Genomic DNA, 20,122 nt, shown 5'->3' on the forward strand with positions numbered 1-20,122 from the left:
CTCGTACAAGTAGGTATGCCGTGTAAGTTATATTTTATTCCACAAAAAGTTTCTCCATTATAGTAGATACAACTGTTCGAGACATGGGTATAAGTAGACATATAATTTCTCAATATTATATATAATATAGGTTAGTAGGTGCTGCTTATTATTTTTAATTTTAATATTATATTATAATTTTCCTATATTTTATATGTGGGGGGGGAATTAGGGGTATGACAGTATATTAGTCTATGAGGCCTATGAGGGTATTATATTAGTCTAAGCATGGGCTTAACATATTGAATAGAATAGTTGATTACATTTTCCATGGACTAGAACAATGTCTACAACAAAGTAGATATATCTTACATTTAAAAATAATAACTTTTTTTGTCGTTGTGGGGGGTATGGAAGGGCGGCTAAAATATGTTGCCCAAATAAAAAATGTCCAAATACGGGCCTGCATATTATATTGTTCACACTTATCACTCAACATAAGTATAAATGTATAATATGTTGGGCCCGGTTGGGGTCAAGAATATGATTCACATATTTATGGACTCAAAATAGGCTAATTTAATTGTTATTATTGAAGCCCGTGTATTATAATGTCATAAACAATAATTCTGTATATTATTTAGAACTTATAATATTGGTTGTATTATGTATCATGCACTCATAAATTATATTTTAGAAATACTCTATTAAGCTTTTACAGGTCCACAGGTACAAGTATAATCTAGCCAGTAGCCAAGGCCCAAGGTGAATCACTATTCTATAATACCCGTTATACAAAAAATATCAATATCTGTGTACCAACATTACGTAAACAGTTTGGACTTACCTATTCAATACCCATATACCCATATACCGTATCCTATATACCATATACCAGTGGTGTATTTAGGAAGGTATTGTCCGAGTTGCGGTCGCAATAGACGAATTGCGGTCTTAATAATATTGAAGGTAAAATTAACGTCTTAATTGCGGTCAGTATCCGGTTATCGATTATCCGATGAGCTCTTATCCAATTTTCGATAATATGCAATGTTGCCAAAATTTTGTAATTTATTATTTTCACGTATTATTACACCAATTATTATGATACGAGACGCGAGCTTTATCGACAATGTTATCGTACGTTAACGTAAGTCAACGTTATATCGTTTAGTCTATTGCAAGACGTTTTTGTATCAACACGTCAAAATGTCACAACTATCTGTAATGTATAGTGAAAAAGGGAAAATTTTGCTTGTATTAAATAATTTTAAATTTAGAGAGGACCGTCTGCTTAAGACAGGAGAAATGTCTTGGAGTTGCACTAATAAAAATTGCAATGCAAAACTCTACACTATCGGGGAAAAACACTTATTTTCAAGAACGCAAAATGACCATAAAAATCATCAAGCCAATACTGTTAAAATTTTAAACAGACAGAAGATAAACAACTCGGTAAAAATGAAGGCTGATGAATTATCATTTTCGGAAAGGCCAAGGAAAATAATTCGTCAAGAGGTGGAGAAAGATGTCAATATTTTGAATACATTCACAGACAGAGACATGATTCGCATAGGTAAATAAATGAAATTAATAATATAGGTGAAATACCTAAAATTTTAAAATGTAATACAAAATTTCTCATAAATTATAATAGTTATTTTTAATTAATCTTTATTGTTCTTAATATTTAAATTTTAAATCATAATTATAATTTTTATAAAAATTAGAAAATTCAAAATTTCTGATTTCAAATTAACAACGTTTTTTTTTTATTTTCGTTTTCATTTTTCTACCTATTTTAATTCCAAACTATTCATTTTTAGGGAAAAATATTAATCGTGCAAAATTACAACGATTACCAAAGTTACCAAAATGTATGGACGATGTACATGACTATTTGGATATGGACGAAGTGATATGTACGAAAAGAGAAAATTTAGTAATATTCAACGATAAATCATGCAATATAATAATATTTTCATGCGAAAGTAATTTGAAATTCATGTGCAGTGTTGAAACTATTTTAGTGGATGCCACTTTTAACTATTGTACAAAATTATTTCAGCAGATGTTTACAGTTATTGGTTTCAAAAATAACAAATATGTTCCTGTTGCACTAAGTTTATTAAAAGATAAAAAAGATTTATCGTACACAACTGTTATGTCTACGCTGAAAAATAAATGTTTGGAAATTAATTTAATATTTAAACCACAACATATAGTTTCTGATTTTGAAAAAGGAATTCTTCAAGCTCCAAGAAAAGAATTCCCGGACACCACTTTGATTGGATGCAGATTTCATCTCAGTCAAGCCTGATGGAGAAAAATAATGGGATTAGGACTGACTGTAGAGTACAAGAATAAGAACTCGGAAATTGGAAAATGGTTACACTACGTTTTTGGATTGACATTTCTCCCTCCAGATGAAGTGGGAAATGTGTTTTTAGTTTTGGAAACTAATAAAAAAAGTGAGAACATAAATCAGAAATTTATGAAAAATAAAATACAACAGTATTTGAAAAAACAAATTGACTCGCTGACATTTGTGAAATGTGTATCATACAAATATGAACCGGTTTAATATTATAAATGTATTAATTTTATTCGTTGAATGTGTGTTTTGTATTTTAAAATGTGACTATATTATAATTTAATGTGTAAGTGTAACTATAAACTAACTATAAATTTGTATTTTGACGTAACGTATTTTGACCGTTTCATTTTTGTATTTAGCATAATAATATGTAACTATGTCAATATTAAAAACATAATAATTATTAATCATATTTTTTTACCGCAACTAGGATTTTTACCTATTTTGATATTTAACCTGTTTTGATCCCGACCGCAACTCGGATTTTTTTTTTTACCTGTTATAATCTTGACCGCAACTCGGTATCAACCTTTAGGAATTTGTCATGGGGAGGGTCCAGATAATTTTCAGAAAACAGAGCCATTACTCTTTATTAAATAAATATACCATATTTATAAGACAGCGGTATAACGTCTATACCATGATAGGTAATACCTGAGTAAAAAAATGTATGAAATAATAATAATTCATAATAATATCGACTGCCAGTATATACGACAAAGTTAGAGATTGCTACTGAAAGTTGTTGTAAAAATGATAAATGATTTTAATAATAATAAAAAATAAATAACTATTGATCAATTGTATTGACAAACATAATATTTTATAGTCAGTGATCAGTTATAAAAAAAGTTACCCAGTAGCCAATATAATTATAATTAGTAGTATACGTAATATAAATTCCTAATTTTTTTTTATTATTATTATTATTACTATGATTTTTTTCTCTTTTATCAACCAACGAACAGAGTAACTGAGTAACTATTTAATTATAAATTCATTACTGACTCCTTTAGGTAGATTATAATATAGGTACAAGATAGGTAACAGATGTTTACAGTACTGTCTTGCTCTTGTAATTAAAAAAAATACTAAGTAGAGGTATTATTTATATTTTATTACCAATTTACCCAAAGACCAATATTATATTCAGTTATCTGCTGTACGTTGACCTGTATGGTCGTTTGCGTTTTACGTCGGTCTCTTATCGTAGTTACCGTTTTATATCCATTTTTCCCGTGTATTTGGCAATTACGTCTATAATATAAAAATAAAATGTTGTTATGTGGAATTTGCAATGAAGAAATATTTGAAAATGACGATATTAAGTGTACAAAATGTAAAGTGTTTTTACATTTTGGATGTGCTGGTCAAAGGGAAGCAAATTTTAGAAAAATGAGCCAAAAAGCTATAGAAAATTGGTCATGTCTAAAATGTAAAAATATCATTGCAGGAAATGAATTATCTATTGCTACTACTTCGCCTATAAAGAATGATTGTTTTACTGGCTCGAATAAATTACTTCAGGATTTAACTGACTCAGTTAAATTCATGAGTGACAAATTTGATGATTTCAGTAACCAAATACAAGATTTGGTAACAGCGGTTAAAGATTTAAAAGAGGAAAACAAAAAAATAAAAGAACAAAATCTGAAATTAGGAAACGAATTACATATAATGAATAAACGAATCAACATATTAGAACAAGAACAACTTGGGAAACACGTTGAAATAATTGGTGTACCCATTCAAGAACATGAAAACTGTGGAAAAATAGTAGAATCTATTACATCAGCACTGGGCGTTCAATTAACTACAGTAAATGCATATCGTGTAAGATCCAAAACTGTGAACAATAAGTCTGGGAAAATAGTGGCGGAAATGAAGACAAAAGAAGATAAAGCAACTTTAATCGATTTAGTAAAAAAGAAAAGACTGTCTGCGAAAAATGTAAATGACAAATGGGATAATAATGGTATTTATATCAATAATTATCTAACTCAATCGAACAGAAATCTTTTTTATAAAACTCGAATGTTAGCCAAAGAACACAGTTACAAGTTTGTATGGTTTAAAAACAATAAACTATTTATAAAAAAATCAGAAAACTCCAATACAATCTATATAGATGATGAAAGTATCCTAGATAAAATTAAAAGTTAATTGTTTAAAATAATCTAGAGTTAAAAATATAAAATAAAAAAATAATTTTTGTTACATTATGGACAGTATCAGCACAATAAATAGTTTTTTTGAGTACAAAACAAATTATTTTGAATCATTTTCAGAGTTTAAAATTAAATATAATATTGTACAAGAATCTTTTATAAATATTTTGAGTTGTAATATTAGAAGTATAAATGCAAATGTAGATGAATTATTACTTTTACTTGAAAATGAAAAAAATATTTTTAAACCAGATATTATAGTATTAACTGAAACCTGGCATGATACAAATTCTTGTAATATATTTTTACCAGATTATGACATGTTTTTTTCAAAAAAAAAAAGAAACCAAAATGATGGTGTAATAATTTTATATAAAAATAATTTATGTTTAGATTGTATTGAGTTTGATAAAACAGAGGCAAACATTGTAAAAATAACTTTAAATATTGTAAATAGTATTGTAATTTTTTTCTGTATCTATAGATCACCGGCTATGGATAGCTATGACTTTTTGACCACTTTTAAAAATATATTATTAAATGAAAAAAATGTAAATAGTACGTCTACAGTAGTTCTGGGTGATATGAATATAAATATAGTGGGAACACATTCAGTAGATAATGATTACTTGGATATGTTATCTATGTGTGGTTTCAAATCTTATATTAATGTATACACAAGGACTCCTTTAAACTCTAGGCATTCATGTTTAGATCATATTTTCGTAAAAAATAACAAGTTAGTAGGAAATATTGAAGCTGGTGTAATTCAAACAACTATTACTGATCATTACTCTACGATATTAGCAATTCCATTAGTAAAACAAAATAACTCTAAATCCCAATATAATATTAAATCAATAAATTTTGATAAAATAGTTAACAATTTGAAAACTGAACTATGGATAGATCTATACAATAGCAAGAATGTAAATAAATGTTGTGATATTTTTTATAACAAATTAAACAATAGTATATCCCTGGCAACGGAAGTTAAAAATATAAGTGCTAAGTACAAAAGAATAAAACAATGGATGACTGCAGGGCTACTGTGTTCAGCACGAAATAAACAGAAAATCGCAATGAAAGTTAAAAAACATCCAAATAATACAAACTTACTAAAGTATTATATCAATTATAAAAATAATTATACAAACATTTTAAGACTCACTAAAATAAATTTTTTTAAAACAAAATTTAAAAATGTTGCATCAAGTCCAAAATTGACATGGAAATTAATTAAGGAAATTACAAACACTGAAGTTAACTCATTGAACGAAATAAAATCTATATTAATAGATAACAAAGTCGTAAACGCCGTAGATAATCCACACGCTGTTTCAAATTTTTTTAATAGCTTTTTTACTGAAATAGGGAAAAATACATTAGAGAATAACACAAATTTTAAAGATAACGAACTTAAAGATAATAAAAGTGATCACTCATTTGATGATATTTTTAGTACAAAAATTACAGAATCAGAAGTCTCAAATATAATTAAGAATTTAAAAGATGAAACAGCTGCTGGAATTGATACAGTAACGGTAAAACTAATTAAGTACATTGAATCAATTATTATAGGACCACTAACTTATTTATATAACTTAAGTATTGAAAAATGTGTTTTTCCTGATAATTTCAAAATTGCAGTAGTAACTCCTTTATACAAAGGTGGTGATCATAAATACGTAAATAATTATAGGCCGATATCAATGTTAAATAACTTTTCAAAAATTCTTGAAAAAATAATCAAAAATCGACTCATTAATTACTTAGAAAAATATAAACTACTGTCTAAAAATCAATATGGTTTTAGACCTGGCTTAGGGACAGTTAATGCACTTTATAACGCCACGAGTCACGTATATAATGCCCTTGATCATGGTAAAAAAACTTTAGCTGTTTTCTTAGACCTAGCAAAGGCATTTGACATGGTTAATCACGAAGAACTAATAAAGACTCTACCTAGTTTTGGCATAAAAACAACTAGTTTACATTGGTTTAGAAATTATCTAAAAGATAGGCAACAAATAGTTAAAATAAACAAAACATTGGGTCAAAAAAGGAAAATCATATGTGGAGTCCCACAAGGTAGTGTTCTTGGTCCTTTATTTTTTATTTTATATATTAACTGTATATGTAATATAAATATAGATGGTAAAGTTGTAACTTATGCGGATGACACTTGTCTACTCTTCACAGATAGCTCGTGGCATTCTGTACAACTTAAAGCAATATCTGAGCTCAAAAAAGTAGTAAATCTTTTTAACTCAAAGAAATTATCTTTGAATATAAAAAAAACCTACTTTATGGCTTTCAGTATTTACAATTCGGTTATTCCTTTTCAGGAACTAACAGTACATTGTTGTAAAAATATCGCTGAATGTAATGATGATATGTGTAAAAAAATTTCAAAGGTCCAGTCTACCAGATATCTAGGTATAACATTTGACAGTAATTTAAAGTGGAATTTACATATAAATAATATAGTAATGAGGCTACGTTCTTCACTCCACAAATTTTATAAACTAAAAAATATCCTGCCTGTAAATATATTACGCAATATATATTTAGCTCTATATCAATCAGTGTTCCAATATGGATGTTTAGTATGGGGTGGACTGTCCGAAATTCATTTAAAGCCATTACAACTTCAACAAAACAAAATAATAAGAATCTGTTTAGATAAAAAAACTATGGTAGGCTCTACAAATCAAAATTATAAAGAGTTTAAGGTTTTGCCTATTAGATCGGTTTACAAAAAAATTGTAATATTTTGGTTAGATACTAACAGTAAAACATGGTTCAATACAGAGTTATACAAAAATAAAAGACAACACAGGGCATTAGATGCATTAGTAAATTATGTAAAAACAACGTGTGGTCAAAAATTCATTGACTACCTTGGGCCTACTACATACAATTCATTGGATTATGATTTAAAACAGAAATTACAATACTATACAAACAAAATTAAAAAAAAAAAATTAATTAATGAATGGTTATTGTGCAACTTACCTTAAATCAAGTTCTTTTATATTTTAAGTTATGTAAATAATTTTAATCTATATTTGTTTTAGACGGGTATGTTTGAATATAATGTTATTTTATAGTTTTGTTCTTATAATGTACAATTTCTAGAAAATGTATATTGATATTTGTTTATTTAGTTTTATATGTATTTAAAATCTTAATTTAATTTAGTATAATTTCTTTTATTAATAATTATATTACATAATTTAATAACTCTCTATCTCCAACACAAGCTTTGCTTAAAGGAGATAGATAATCGAAAATGTTATCTATAAAAATAATTTATGTATTTCTTTCTTTTCGATAAATAAAAAAAAAAAAAAAAAAAAAAAAAAAAAAAAAATATTATTATTATTATAATATTATCTAATAATGATGACTGTGCATATTATTACCAGGGCTATACATTTCATGATTGAAATATTGATCATCAATCGATTTAAAAAAAAATAAATACATTCATAGTAGGTATTTCTTCTAAATTAGTTTATGGTTTTATAATATTATATGATTACTTTTTTCTGATTTCTAGCAACATTAGCGTATTTCCTGCAGAATCTATATGGTCTTTGCAATGTGCAATGTAGGATTGCACTTGGTTCTGACGAAATTTTCCCATAAACATTTTCTTTTAGGTACCACTCAATATAAAACTATGAATGCTGTATACCTGGTAAGTGTCAAGTGTACACGTCATTGATCAGGTGACTAAAGTATGTGTGAAATTTGAATTATATTTATTTATTTATTTATTCATTGCATGATAAATCATTATTGAATTCTATAAATGATTCTAAGCGGAGAATGTCAGCCTTTATTTCTTAGTGTTTATCATAAATGTATAATGCTATTAGTAATTTATTTTTCAATTGGTATTAAAGATTAAATTAATTTTTACCAAAAACAATTATACAGGTGAAACACAATACGTAAATTGTTCACACTTATGACATAAGTAGGTATAAATGTACAATATGTTGGGGTCAAGAATACGATTCACATATTTATGTTCTAAAAATATGGACTCTAAATAGGCTAATTTAATTTCTATTATTGAAGCCCAAGTATTACAATTTCGTAAACAATAATTCTGTTTATTTAGAACTAATAATATCTATAATGTACCACGCATTCATATAGATTATATTTTAGAAATATTCTATTAATTTTATACAGGTTAGGTTAAACTTAAATGTAATTTAGCCAAGGTGAATCACTCCTAGCGAATACCCGTTAGGTATACAAAATATATCAATATTTGAGTACCAACAAACATAAACAGCTTGGACTTACTATAACTCCATATCTGCTGATAATCAAATATGTAGGCAACTTAATATAAATATTTATAATTTTAACAATATATATTTATTTGTCACTTTTAAAAAGCCAGATTTTTTTAAAAATATACTTATATATATAAGAAAAAAATTAAACATTATAGGTACCTAATTAGTTTTAATGACATTTTCTCTGCAAGCACATATTCATGAAATATCTTATTGGTTTAAAAAATGGCGTATTCAAATAAATGCGTCAAAAAGCACAGGAGTTATTTTCAGTCTTCGTCCTTACCACTCCCCTGCACAATTAACATTTAACAATGTAAATATACCATGGAGCTCGACAGTAAAATACCTCGGCTTGACATTGGATAAACGGCTAACATGGCAGCCCCATATCTCATCCAAACTTCAACAGGCATATATGCGCCTTTCTATGTTATACCCTATTCTCAATAAAAAATCTCCATTACAGAAAAAATGCTCTCTTCTAATATTTAAACAAATTATACGTCCACTTCTCACTTATGCGTGTCCGGTCTGGGGGAAATGCGCGACCACTCACATCAATAAAATTCAAATTTTTCAAAATAAAGTGCTACGTATTATTGCCAACGCACCTTGGTTTATAATAGGAACGTAAACCTACACAAAGACCTTCGGATCCAGGAAATCACAGACCACATTAAAACCACATCAAAAACTTCCATACCGCACTGCTCAACTCTCCTGGCTCACTTCATTATCAGCTCCATGCCTCCATGTACATCCGCCTCAACGCAGACTAAAACGTGGACGTCCACACGACCTTCTGGTTTAAACAGCTCCACATTATACAGCAGCTGTTGCTATTCGTAGCGTCAATATTAAGCTATACAACTTGCCATTTATTATATCTGTTATACCTTTATATTGTTATTATTATTGATGTTATTATTATTACTATCATTATTATTATAATTCTTAAATTATCATATTCAAATTGTTAAAAATGAACCTTTATAATTTATATCAATAAATGTAGATAGCCATGGCTAGAAACATCTTATATTATAATAATAAAAAAAAAATAAAAAATGAAATTTTCATTTGTTAAAATGTTTTATTTTCCTTTGTAAATATCACTTAGCTTAAAACTTTAGTATTGTCCTTAACTCAAACTTATATTCCCCAACAGAAGCATTATGCTAAAGGAGAGTTTCAAACATATATATTATAACTATTATTATTTATTATATATTTATAATATCATTGTATGTAATTACCTATTTGTTTAGATAAATCAATTTTATATTATTATTAGCCAATGAGTAATTATTATTATTATTATTTTTTTTATTTTTATCAATTAACATCAGCTACAATGGCCATTAGTTACAATTTTTTTTTAAATTTTACTATACAGTTTAGTTTTGTATAAGAATGTGTAAACACATTTAACTGAAAACCTAAAATCTAATAAATTCATCTGGTCATAGGTTTATAAAATATAATATTTTAATATAAAGAATAAATATCTCATGGAATTATTGAACTATTCCAAGTTCTAACTGCAGATAATAGATAAACGATGACAGGTAGGTAAAAATAAATTTTAATATAGATCTCTCAATGGGCTCCGACTAAATACAATTTCGTTTCAGAAATCACCCTTGTCCCTTAGAATTGAAGATTGAATCATTTTTTTACTATAAAACTTGTAAGCATACACAATATAAAACACACACCATTGTAAAATCAATGTACATCTATTGTTTCACTCGGAATCTAAAATACTTAACGTGAAAGTATAAAATGAGCACTGCAGTTCTGCAGTATATATAATACGAATCAAATCCTTGTTCAAATATTATAGTTTAATATATTATATCAACGCGTATATATCATTAATAATGGTCTTGGAAAAATAAACGGGACCGAAATCCTAACGATTGTTGATTATTACAAACGACTTCGTAACGACCATACTCGCGTCGCTGTGTACCCGTCGTCTGGGAAATGCTTGAATTTTTCGAGTAAACTGATTTTGTATCGAACTTCTAGTTCACTTGCAATTTAACGTCCGACCTGAATAGACCAAAAACCAAAATGGCCATCACTAGCGACTTCGTGGAAGAGATTGTCATGATTCATGTTATAGAACGCGTCGAAACATGGGTCATGGCAATGGAGGACGAAGAGTTCCAACCGGAAGTGAAATTTTTAGAGCGAACACTCGAAGACGAAGAGCAGGAGGTTCTACAGGCTATTAAATGGTTGTTTGAGGAAAATGATGCTGTCGCCGAATGCATTGGTGACGATACCATGCTGGTTGACAGTCAAGAGGCAGACGCAATTCCGTCTGTGGAAGAAGAGGATATGACTACGCTGAAATGGGAAATAGAACCGGGAGCAACCACTGCAGCAGTACAGATCAAGAAACGTGGAAGGACAAGGCGGTTTATCGCCGCCACGTGGAAGAGCGCAAAGCGCCTGCTGCTGTGTGGTTGTTGCCGGAAACCTTGAAGCCGGCAGTGTAGTCATCCCCTCCCCCCAGACGAAGACACCAAGACAAGACGGCGGCGACGGGGGAGTGGTACGTGAAAGAGCACTTTATGGTGTCCGGCGGTAAGTCACCCTATACGTTTTCCGGCCACCCGCAGAAAGACGAGATCGCAGTTGCCAGCGTCGCGCGCTCGCGGTTGCCGACACGCGAGACCATCAAGACGGCTCGGCGCGGACTCGGCTGCTTCGGTCACACCAGGAGCGGTGGACGACGACGACGGCGGTGGCTAGCTGTACCGGCGCGGGCAACGATACCGCCCCGACGGTACTACGACGATGGCAGAGCGCACGAAGACGGCTCGCAAAGGCGGCGGCGGCGGAAACTGCAAAACACAACGGGTGAGCGATACAGCTGCTGAGCTAGGAACAAGGACGTCAGCATCGCCGGACTCGAGGAAACGGATAACGTTTCAGGGTACGGCGATGCGCGACTCCAGTACGGCCACCGGATGGTGACTCGGTCGAGTCAGGGCAAAAATTACGTGGAGAGGATCAGGACCTTTGCAGCGCGGTCCAACGATCCTCTCCCATTTTTGCCCAGTGGCAATCGGTCGAGTCACGTCTCCGGTCGCCGGCGGTTCCGTAGCACCAACAGCTGCCTTTGCTCGCTCAGTGTTTTAGGTCACCGTCGCCGTCGTCACGCATCAGTCGTCTTCAGCACCTGCACATCGTCGATGCGCACAACATCGCGCACTAGCCGCTCGCCGTCAAATCGTCTCATTGCTCCCGTGGCCGTCGCGGTCGGGACTTCGCCCGCCGTCATGATGGTCGTCACCCGCGAGCAAACGCGCTGGCCATTGCACTCGTCCGCCTGCGGGATGTGCCGCGAGAACGTATAGAGGTGACCAGTAGCCTTACTATTGCTTTACGCACCTCGCCATCACGTACCACTCCCCCTGCTTATTGTGTCTTGTCTGGTGTTTTCTCCCCCCCAACTCCCCCCCCCCCCATTAGGCCACTTTGTGCCATTTATTGTTACAAAAATAATGAAAAAAAATAAAAAAAAATGATAAAAATGTAAAAAAAAAAAAAAAAAGGCCACTTTGAGCCGTTTGTATATTGTTAAAATTTGTATATTATATAGATAAAATTTTTCAGGCCATTTTGAGCCGTCAATCCATTGACACTTGATTATGTTCAAACTTTAAAAAGTTTATTCCAAAATTATATTTGTTTGTTAATAACTTAATAAAATTGTCTATACTAAAACAAAATATTGTTTCTTTTTTACGTATTAGAGTGTATTTGTATATTTAATTATTTCAACAGAATAATGGGCTCCACTGAACATGCCCCTGTGAGGACCAATGCAAAGTATTAACTACTATAGCAATGTTTTTGTCACGCATCAAATATATCAATAAAATATTATAATAATGATAGGTATTTTTGGTCAGGTGAACGTATAATAATTAAAAGATAACCATAGATAACTTGGGACTTTTACGTGTATAATAAATTTTACTGTACGCAATGGTATTTTTAAAAATAGTAATACTTTATAGTTTAATTATACTTTTAACCACACAAAGTAGGTATCAGAAAAGATGCCGATGTAAAATATCAAAGCATTTTCACTACCCCAAAAGGTGAAGTGACACACAAATAATAAAAAAGCAGGTAAGTGTCACTCTGCTGTACAGTTGGTTACAAGTGGCCTAAATGGGTCAATGTAATGGATGGTGTAAAATTTTAATTCAATGATATAAATCATTGTTTATGAAAAATGATTCTGAGTGAAGACTGTCTGTCAGCCTATAATATTAAGTAGGTATATTTTATGGTATTATTGTGATTAAAGTAATTCATTTCCGTATTAGGCTTTAGTAAATATCTACTAAAGTGGGTTAAATTAATTTTTGCCAAAAAAATTACATTTGAAAATGTCATTGTGTACACTTATAAAATATATTAATATACTCTGAATTACAAACATTTTTACAAATTTTAGTCAGTGCTTTGCTTCTCCTACCAACAACTTAGTCTTAAAGTGGTTCTGAACTCGCCAATCACATCATTCACAAAGCACAAAGCGAGATTGTTCTCTTTTGAGACAGAGTATAGATGATATAATAATGGTACAAAATTAATGAACATTAAACAGCCAATGGCCCTCGGCCCCTCGCATATGAAGCATATTATTCATAATGAAAAAAATGTATACAACAGAAAAGTCATTTTCTATTTTACAATAACTATTTCCTTTTTATTATACATAATTAATTCTATTTGTTATTTTCAACAGGTATTTCTGTATGTATTCGTATTCCATGCATTGACTTAATTTCATCTTTTAAAACCTGAAACAAATAATATAAAAATTACTTTTTTTATACGATTATAAATTATAATTAATAACAGGCCCATAAACAAAATAGATAAGGAAGGGTTCAATCCCTCAAAATATTTCAAAAACATTTTTTTTTTTTTTTTTCTTAACAAGGCTATTTATGGTTAATTTGAAATTTAATTTAGTTATAAACACACGCCTCCCTCTTAGAATTATTTTCTGTATACATGATTGGTTTATAATTTATATCAATAATAGTTAGGTATATACTTCGGTAATAAGTTGGTGCTGTTTTACCATACTCATTCCCTTGAATTCTGTCGTGGAAATAAATACTTCAAAAATTGCACCACAACCACCTAAAAATATTTTAAATAAGCTTATATAACTTAAATTTCAAATGTAAAATATTATTATAAAATAAATTGATTTCTTATAGGTAATTACGTAATTATTGAGGGACAGATATTTAATGGTAAAATAGGTATTGCTTAGATTTAAAAAAATACAAATGATTAATGAAACTGATAATACATCTTCTTTAAATCTTACATATCAGTAATCATATTAATACATACTAATACCTATAATTATTCTAATATCAAAACATTTTTTGTAACCAAAAATGTGCATCACATGATATACTATAGGTCGGTAATTAATAAAAAAAAAAAATTTATATTAATAACATAAGCACCTACACTATAATAAGAGAACATGAATGAAATCCTAGTTTTACTCAACTATTCGGTGAAATTGTTCTTTCTTGACAAATGTACACGGGGGAAAAACATCCTAGTCAAACTATACATTTTATACTAATTTTACCGATAAATCATATAAAAATAGTGATGTGAAATTCAAGTTTAAGATATAACATAATGCTATATAATTACCTGAAATATCTTTGATTTTAATTTCTTTGGCTTGAGGAAATTTTTTTTGTAACGACAAATACAAAATATTTTCACCACCTTTTAGAGTTGATACATTAGGGGTATCTGCATATTTTCTCAAAGCACTCTACACAATTAAAAATATAAACATAATTTTGAATTTGTTCATCATTAGTAAGAATAAATTAGTTATGTCTATTTTACTTACAAAATTTGAACTAAATAATTTTGCACTACGTCTTGTGATTTGAAACATTTTATCAAGATTTTTTAAAATAACTATGTAGAGCTGAATATGCCAATGAAATCAGAAACAATAATTTGTGTAAAATTCATGTACCTAATTATATAAATATTATACATAAAATAGGAATAAATTAATAATGCGATACCAAAATAGAAAGAGCGAAATTGGCAAACGTTAATAATAATAATATTTGATTACTAGCCACAATCCGTGTGCTCCTAAATTCATCAGATCGGTCAGCCGCTGGATTTGACTGTTCCCAATTTCCTGACTTATCAGCAATCTGCTATTTTTCGGCTGGACCACGGGGACTAATGGATATAATGGACTGGAATCGACAAGGTCGGCGGGGGTCGGGGGCATAGATAATATAAGAATTCTTATATTATCTACTAATATAAGAATTCTTATATTATCTACGGTCGGGGGGACAGCCACGAAAAGGTGTTACTTAGCTGATAAGAATACTGTTCCACGGACTCTGGTTATCAATGTTAATCGTGATTAAGATGAGTTAACCGTGATTAACTTACTGTGTTGGCGAAATCGGCCTTTTGAGTCATGGTAATTTTCTTGTTGTTTTGGTTCGCCTTCTAGCAAAGATTTCCTCGGACGTGAAAACTGAAAATAGCCACTGCGATATCTACAGACTACAACACTCCGCAATGTCACTATTTAGGTAAGTAAAACTTATGTCTGTCGCTCAAAAACCTGTTGTCGTTTATTAATTTTATGTACACTGTACAGTAGACGGCCACTTATAAGACTCACGGGTGTTATAATGTTCAGTCGCTTATTAGATTCAAAATCGTCCTCAACGGTCCGGACGTATCAAAGTACATTAAAAAAAATTCAGTTATAAGACTAAAATGTGGTTATAAAAATCGTAGAAAATGAATTGTTGTGTTGGTTATTCCTTATTACTGGTTTCTAATCATGCCGCATAAACTATATATTATGTACCTACAACAAATTTTATTACATTTCAAATTTATTTTTATTGTGCTCGTCCCAATGCGAGTCTCATAAGCGGCGTCTACTGTAATATTTAGAGTGCGGATTTGTATGCATTTGCATATTTATTCTGGTTGATCGCTAAGTGATCACAGAATTTGTTTCATGACATACATAACGATTTAAATTATGCAACTTTTATGGTGTATATTTTGCTTAAATCATATACTACTATACTAGTATATGATCTAAGATATTTTGCATATTTCATCTTTTAGTGTATACCTAGTTGGGTGTTTTTTTAGACATTATTAAAATAATCAATATTGTAATATAGAAAAAAAATGTTTATTTTTTTAGTTTCAATTAATATTGAAATAAATGAATAGGTACTTGTAAGTATAGACAGTTTTCTCAAATATATTTGGGATTTTATTAATTTTTTATAGATTAAAACAGGTTAAAACTACCAACAATACACAAAATATGATTTCTGTACTTAATTAAATTCTTTTTAGGTTACATTTTAGATAGGTATTAATTGATTCTTATTTTTTCCTTATTGATTAACAATACCTACAAAAAACAGATATTTGAAAGCTAAGTATTTTTAGTAGCGTTCCATAATTTTAAATTTATCATTTAAATTAGGTAAATATTCAGAAAATAAAATATGTCTTTTGTTTAATTTTTGTGTGCATATTTGGTTGGTTTTTAATGTAGGTATGCAAATCTGCATTCTAGTAATATGTATATTAATTAATTTATAATTCCTCAGCGTGTTACCAGCACCTACACAATTCCTTCAGGACTTGGAAGAAGATGACGAAACCAATGAAACACTTGCTGAGAAAACCAATACCTTTGAAGTGTACGCTGTTAAAATCCCTCCATATGGGAACAGAACTGGATGGGTACCGAGGACTGTTGAAGTAAATCTTAAAATATTGTTAATTTTTGCCTTATAGTTTCATAGATTCAATTCATTGATTATAAATGATACATAAATTCAAATAATTAATGCTCAAGTAACTAATTGCAGATAGTTTTTAAAATCTTCCTTCCGCAGTGTATACATTTTTAATACATTTTTGGTCTTAAAGCCTTATGATATTTCAGTGAATTTATGGTAGCCGTGGTGTCACACTAGATACAATACGCTTGTTTTCAGTGAACTAACATATATTTGAATCCAATTAAATTTTTTTCGTGCTTAACAAAATATATATTCATGTTATATTTATACCTTGACATAGAGTGTAATTACTGATTCAATTAGTTCAATATTTGCTTCGATTAGACAATTTTATAAAGCTTAAAAAAATGATTTTAACTGAAATGTTTTATTTAAGTAAAATCATTATATTACTAATTGAATGGTAAAAAAAAAATAGTTTAAAGTAGACCTTTCACTTTAAAAACTATTGTTTATGATCGACTATGGTAATAATAACAATACATTTTTTAATTAAAAATAATATTTTTCACTTTATAGAAAATAACATATACTAAAATATATATCTAACATAAAAACTAAATAGAATACAAGTCTTGTACAAAACAAAACATATTTTTCCCTAAATGCATTAATCAATATATTATTTTTTTTCTTCTGATTGAGATGATTTTTAAGAATACAATTATTGCATTGTACACTTTTGTTAAAATAATCATTTTTTTTATTTAGGATTTTGGAGATGGTGGTGCTTTTCCGGAAATCCAAGTTGCGCAATATCCATTGAATATGGGAAGAGAAAATAAAGAATCTGTTTCAAATGCTCTTGCACTGCAGTTAACTTCTGATGGTAAAGTTAAATATGATGTGATTGCTCGTCAAGGTCAGAGAAAAGATAAAGTGATTTATTCAAAACTATCTGACATGCTTCCATCTGAGGTGGTCAATGAAGATGATCCTTCCTTGCAAAAGCCTGATTCAGAAGAAGTTGCAGACATCACTGAAAAAACAAGAGCAGCACTGGAAAAGTTGACTAATTCTAAAGTTTCGGCTGCATTACCAGTACGAGCAGCCGATAAACCTGTAAGTTACAATGTTCTTAATGTTTATGAGTATATTTATTTTTATTCATACAATGTTTATGTTTAGGCTCCCGTACAATGGTTCCGGTACACCCCTACTGAACAAGGACAAGAATATAATTCCGGTTCGAAACAACGTGTAGTTAGATTGGTGGAGGCTCAAAAAGATCCAATGGAACCACCTAAATTTAAAATAAATAAAAAAATTCCCAGAGGTCCTCCATCGCCTCCTGCGCCATTAATGCATTCACCAACTAGGAAGACATCTGTCAAGGAACAGAAAGAATGGAAAATTCCACCATGTATATCCAATTGGAAGAATGCCAAAGGTTACACAATTCCATTAGATAAGAGATTAGCTGCTGATGGTCGAGGTTTACAACAAAACCATATAAATGAAAAATTTGCCAAGCTGGCCGAGGCTTTATACATAGCAGATCGTAAAGCCAGAGAAGCTGTTGAAATGAGAGCTCAGTTGGAAAAGAAAATGGCACAAAAAGAAAAGGAAAAGAAAGAGGAACATCTTAGAGCAATGGCCCAAAAAGCCAGAGAAGAAAGAGCAGGTATTCGGCTACCTGGATCCGCAAAGAATGATGAATCTCGCGAACGTGATCAATTACGTCTGGAACGTCAAAAAGACAGAGCTCGTGATCGTAACCTTGCTAGAAATGCTGACAGCCGTAAAAACAAAGTATTGCGAGATCGAGACATCAGTGAACAAATTGCTCTTGGCCTCCCAGCAATCACTAGGAAAACTGGAGATACTCAGTATGATCAACGTTTGCTTAATACAACAGCTGGTATGGATACCGGATTTGGTGATGATGAAGAATATAATGTGTATGATAAACCTTGGCGCGGAAACAGCAATTTGGCTCAACATATTTATCGTCCATCTGCTAATATTGATAAGGAAGTGTATGGTGATGATTTAGAAACTATTGCTAAGACAAATAGGTGAGTTTGGTATTATAAGGTTGGAATCATAGACCTACTAATGGACAGCGCATAGAGAGAGAAATCACCAGACGGGATTGTTGAGAGAGAAGAGAGGTTTTGGGTCGTTACAGTGTGCCAAAACATGTTTTTTCTCTCTCATATGCTCATATGTTATGTTGTCTGGATTAAACAAAGGGAGGGCGGTGTGGGAAGCGCTGTCCATTAGTTTATAGGTCTGTGGTTGGAATACTTAATTATTATTATTATTATTTATTGAATAGTCGACTAATTAGTCTCATAAACTGAATAATTTAAAGTTGTTTTGTGTTTGTTATGGTTCCTTTATGAATTAAAAATATTTTACAATTTTTGATTTTACATAGTGCAGGGAAACCTTATTTTGTTACTTATAATCGTTTTATTAAGAAATCTGATACTTTATAACTAACTAATACCAATAAATATAATTTAACTTGTTATGTATATCTTTTATAAAAATATTTAAGTAACTACGATTTTTGTTTTCATTTAGATTTGTGCCGAACAAAGAATTTAGCGGAACAGATCGTGATCCTAAAGCTAGTGGTCGGTCTGGTCCAGTTCAATTTGAAAAACATCAACAAGAAGAGGATCCATTTGGTTTGGATCAGTTCTTGACTCAAGCTAAGCATGCATCTAAGAGGTCTCAACCACAACAACAAGATCGTGATAAACGTCGTAGAAAAGATTAATTATTTTTTTTTCCTATTTGGTTGAAAACGTTTTTAATCCATTGTTCTAGGAGTACCTATAATTTTTTTATCTTAAAAACTAGCATTTACACAAAAATTCAGTAAAATATCATGAAATTAATAATTTAATATTCTATATTCAATTAATTACAAATATTTGATCTACATACCAATGTTGATTTCTTTATTATAAAAATCATTTGATTTAATCATTAAAACATTTTTAATTACAATTTTCTATGAATAGTATGTATTGTGTAGTATGTACTATCATAAACTTTATTCGGTTTTTGGTAACATCATGTTTTATTCCAAACAATAATAAACACATCTAAAACTTACTGACAAATCTGGTCAGTCCCAGTTTAACTAAAATAACTCCCAGTTATAACTAAAACCATTACAAGAATGTTAGGTATTGAAAGTTAACTATATATAGTGCCCGGGTCTTAAGGAAATTTGATACCACCCTCTGCTTCACATTCAATGTGCAAAATTAGTTTCTAGATTAAAGTTTTTAAAGGATATGGCTGGGAAAACTATATAAAATAAGAGTTAAGAAAAAATCAAAACTATATTAACCTTATCACTTAGTTCTATTTTCAATGAATTTATATTCAATTTTACACTTTTAAAGCATTATA

The 20,122-nt window shown here is 30.3% G+C and overlaps 3 protein-coding genes across 5 annotated transcripts; 2 read left to right on the forward strand and 1 right to left on the reverse strand.

The window, feature by feature from the left end:
* Positions 1–1,038: 1,038 nt before the first annotated feature.
* On the forward strand, positions 1,039–2,766 carry LOC132941138 (uncharacterized). Of its 2 annotated transcripts, XM_061009066.1 has the most exons (3): positions 1,189–1,555; positions 1,806–1,970; positions 2,048–2,766. In XM_061009066.1, the coding sequence occupies exons 1-3, from the start codon at positions 1,189–1,191 to the stop codon at positions 2,077–2,079; spliced, it is 564 nt and encodes a 187-aa protein (XP_060865049.1). In that variant the 3' UTR covers positions 2,080–2,766. The 2 variants fall into 2 exon arrangements, with proteins under 2 accessions (XP_060865048.1, XP_060865049.1); XM_061009065.1 differs by having other exon boundaries at positions 1,039–1,555; positions 1,806–2,766.
* Positions 2,767–13,270: 10,504 nt separating this feature from the next.
* On the reverse strand, positions 13,271–15,216 carry LOC132941282 (bolA-like protein 3). 2 transcript variants are annotated; one of them, XM_061009273.1, is made up of 5 exons: positions 15,020–15,216; positions 14,779–14,910; positions 14,571–14,697; positions 13,945–14,033; positions 13,271–13,684 (listed from the first exon to the last, which is right to left on the reverse strand). In XM_061009273.1, the coding sequence occupies exons 2-5, from the start codon at positions 14,824–14,826 to the stop codon at positions 13,610–13,612; spliced, it is 339 nt and encodes a 112-aa protein (XP_060865256.1). In that variant the 5' UTR covers positions 14,827–14,910; positions 15,020–15,216; the 3' UTR covers positions 13,271–13,609. The 2 variants fall into 2 exon arrangements, with proteins under 2 accessions (XP_060865256.1, XP_060865255.1); XM_061009272.1 differs by having other exon boundaries at positions 15,016–15,216.
* Positions 15,217–15,340: 124 nt separating this feature from the next.
* LOC132941281 (SNW domain-containing protein 1-like) lies at positions 15,341–19,645 on the forward strand. Its single transcript, XM_061009271.1, has 5 exons — positions 15,341–15,496; positions 16,550–16,703; positions 17,459–17,809; positions 17,876–18,765; positions 19,280–19,645. Exons 1-5 carry the CDS (start codon positions 15,483–15,485, stop codon positions 19,476–19,478), a joined length of 1,608 nt encoding a protein of 535 aa, XP_060865254.1. The 5' UTR covers positions 15,341–15,482; the 3' UTR covers positions 19,479–19,645.
* Positions 19,646–20,122: the final 477 nt, after the last annotated feature.

The sequence above is a fragment of the Metopolophium dirhodum genome, chromosome 3 (genome assembly GCF_019925205.1).
Source record: "Metopolophium dirhodum isolate CAU chromosome 3, ASM1992520v1, whole genome shotgun sequence".
Classification (NCBI taxonomy): Eukaryota; Metazoa; Arthropoda; class Insecta; order Hemiptera; family Aphididae; genus Metopolophium; species Metopolophium dirhodum.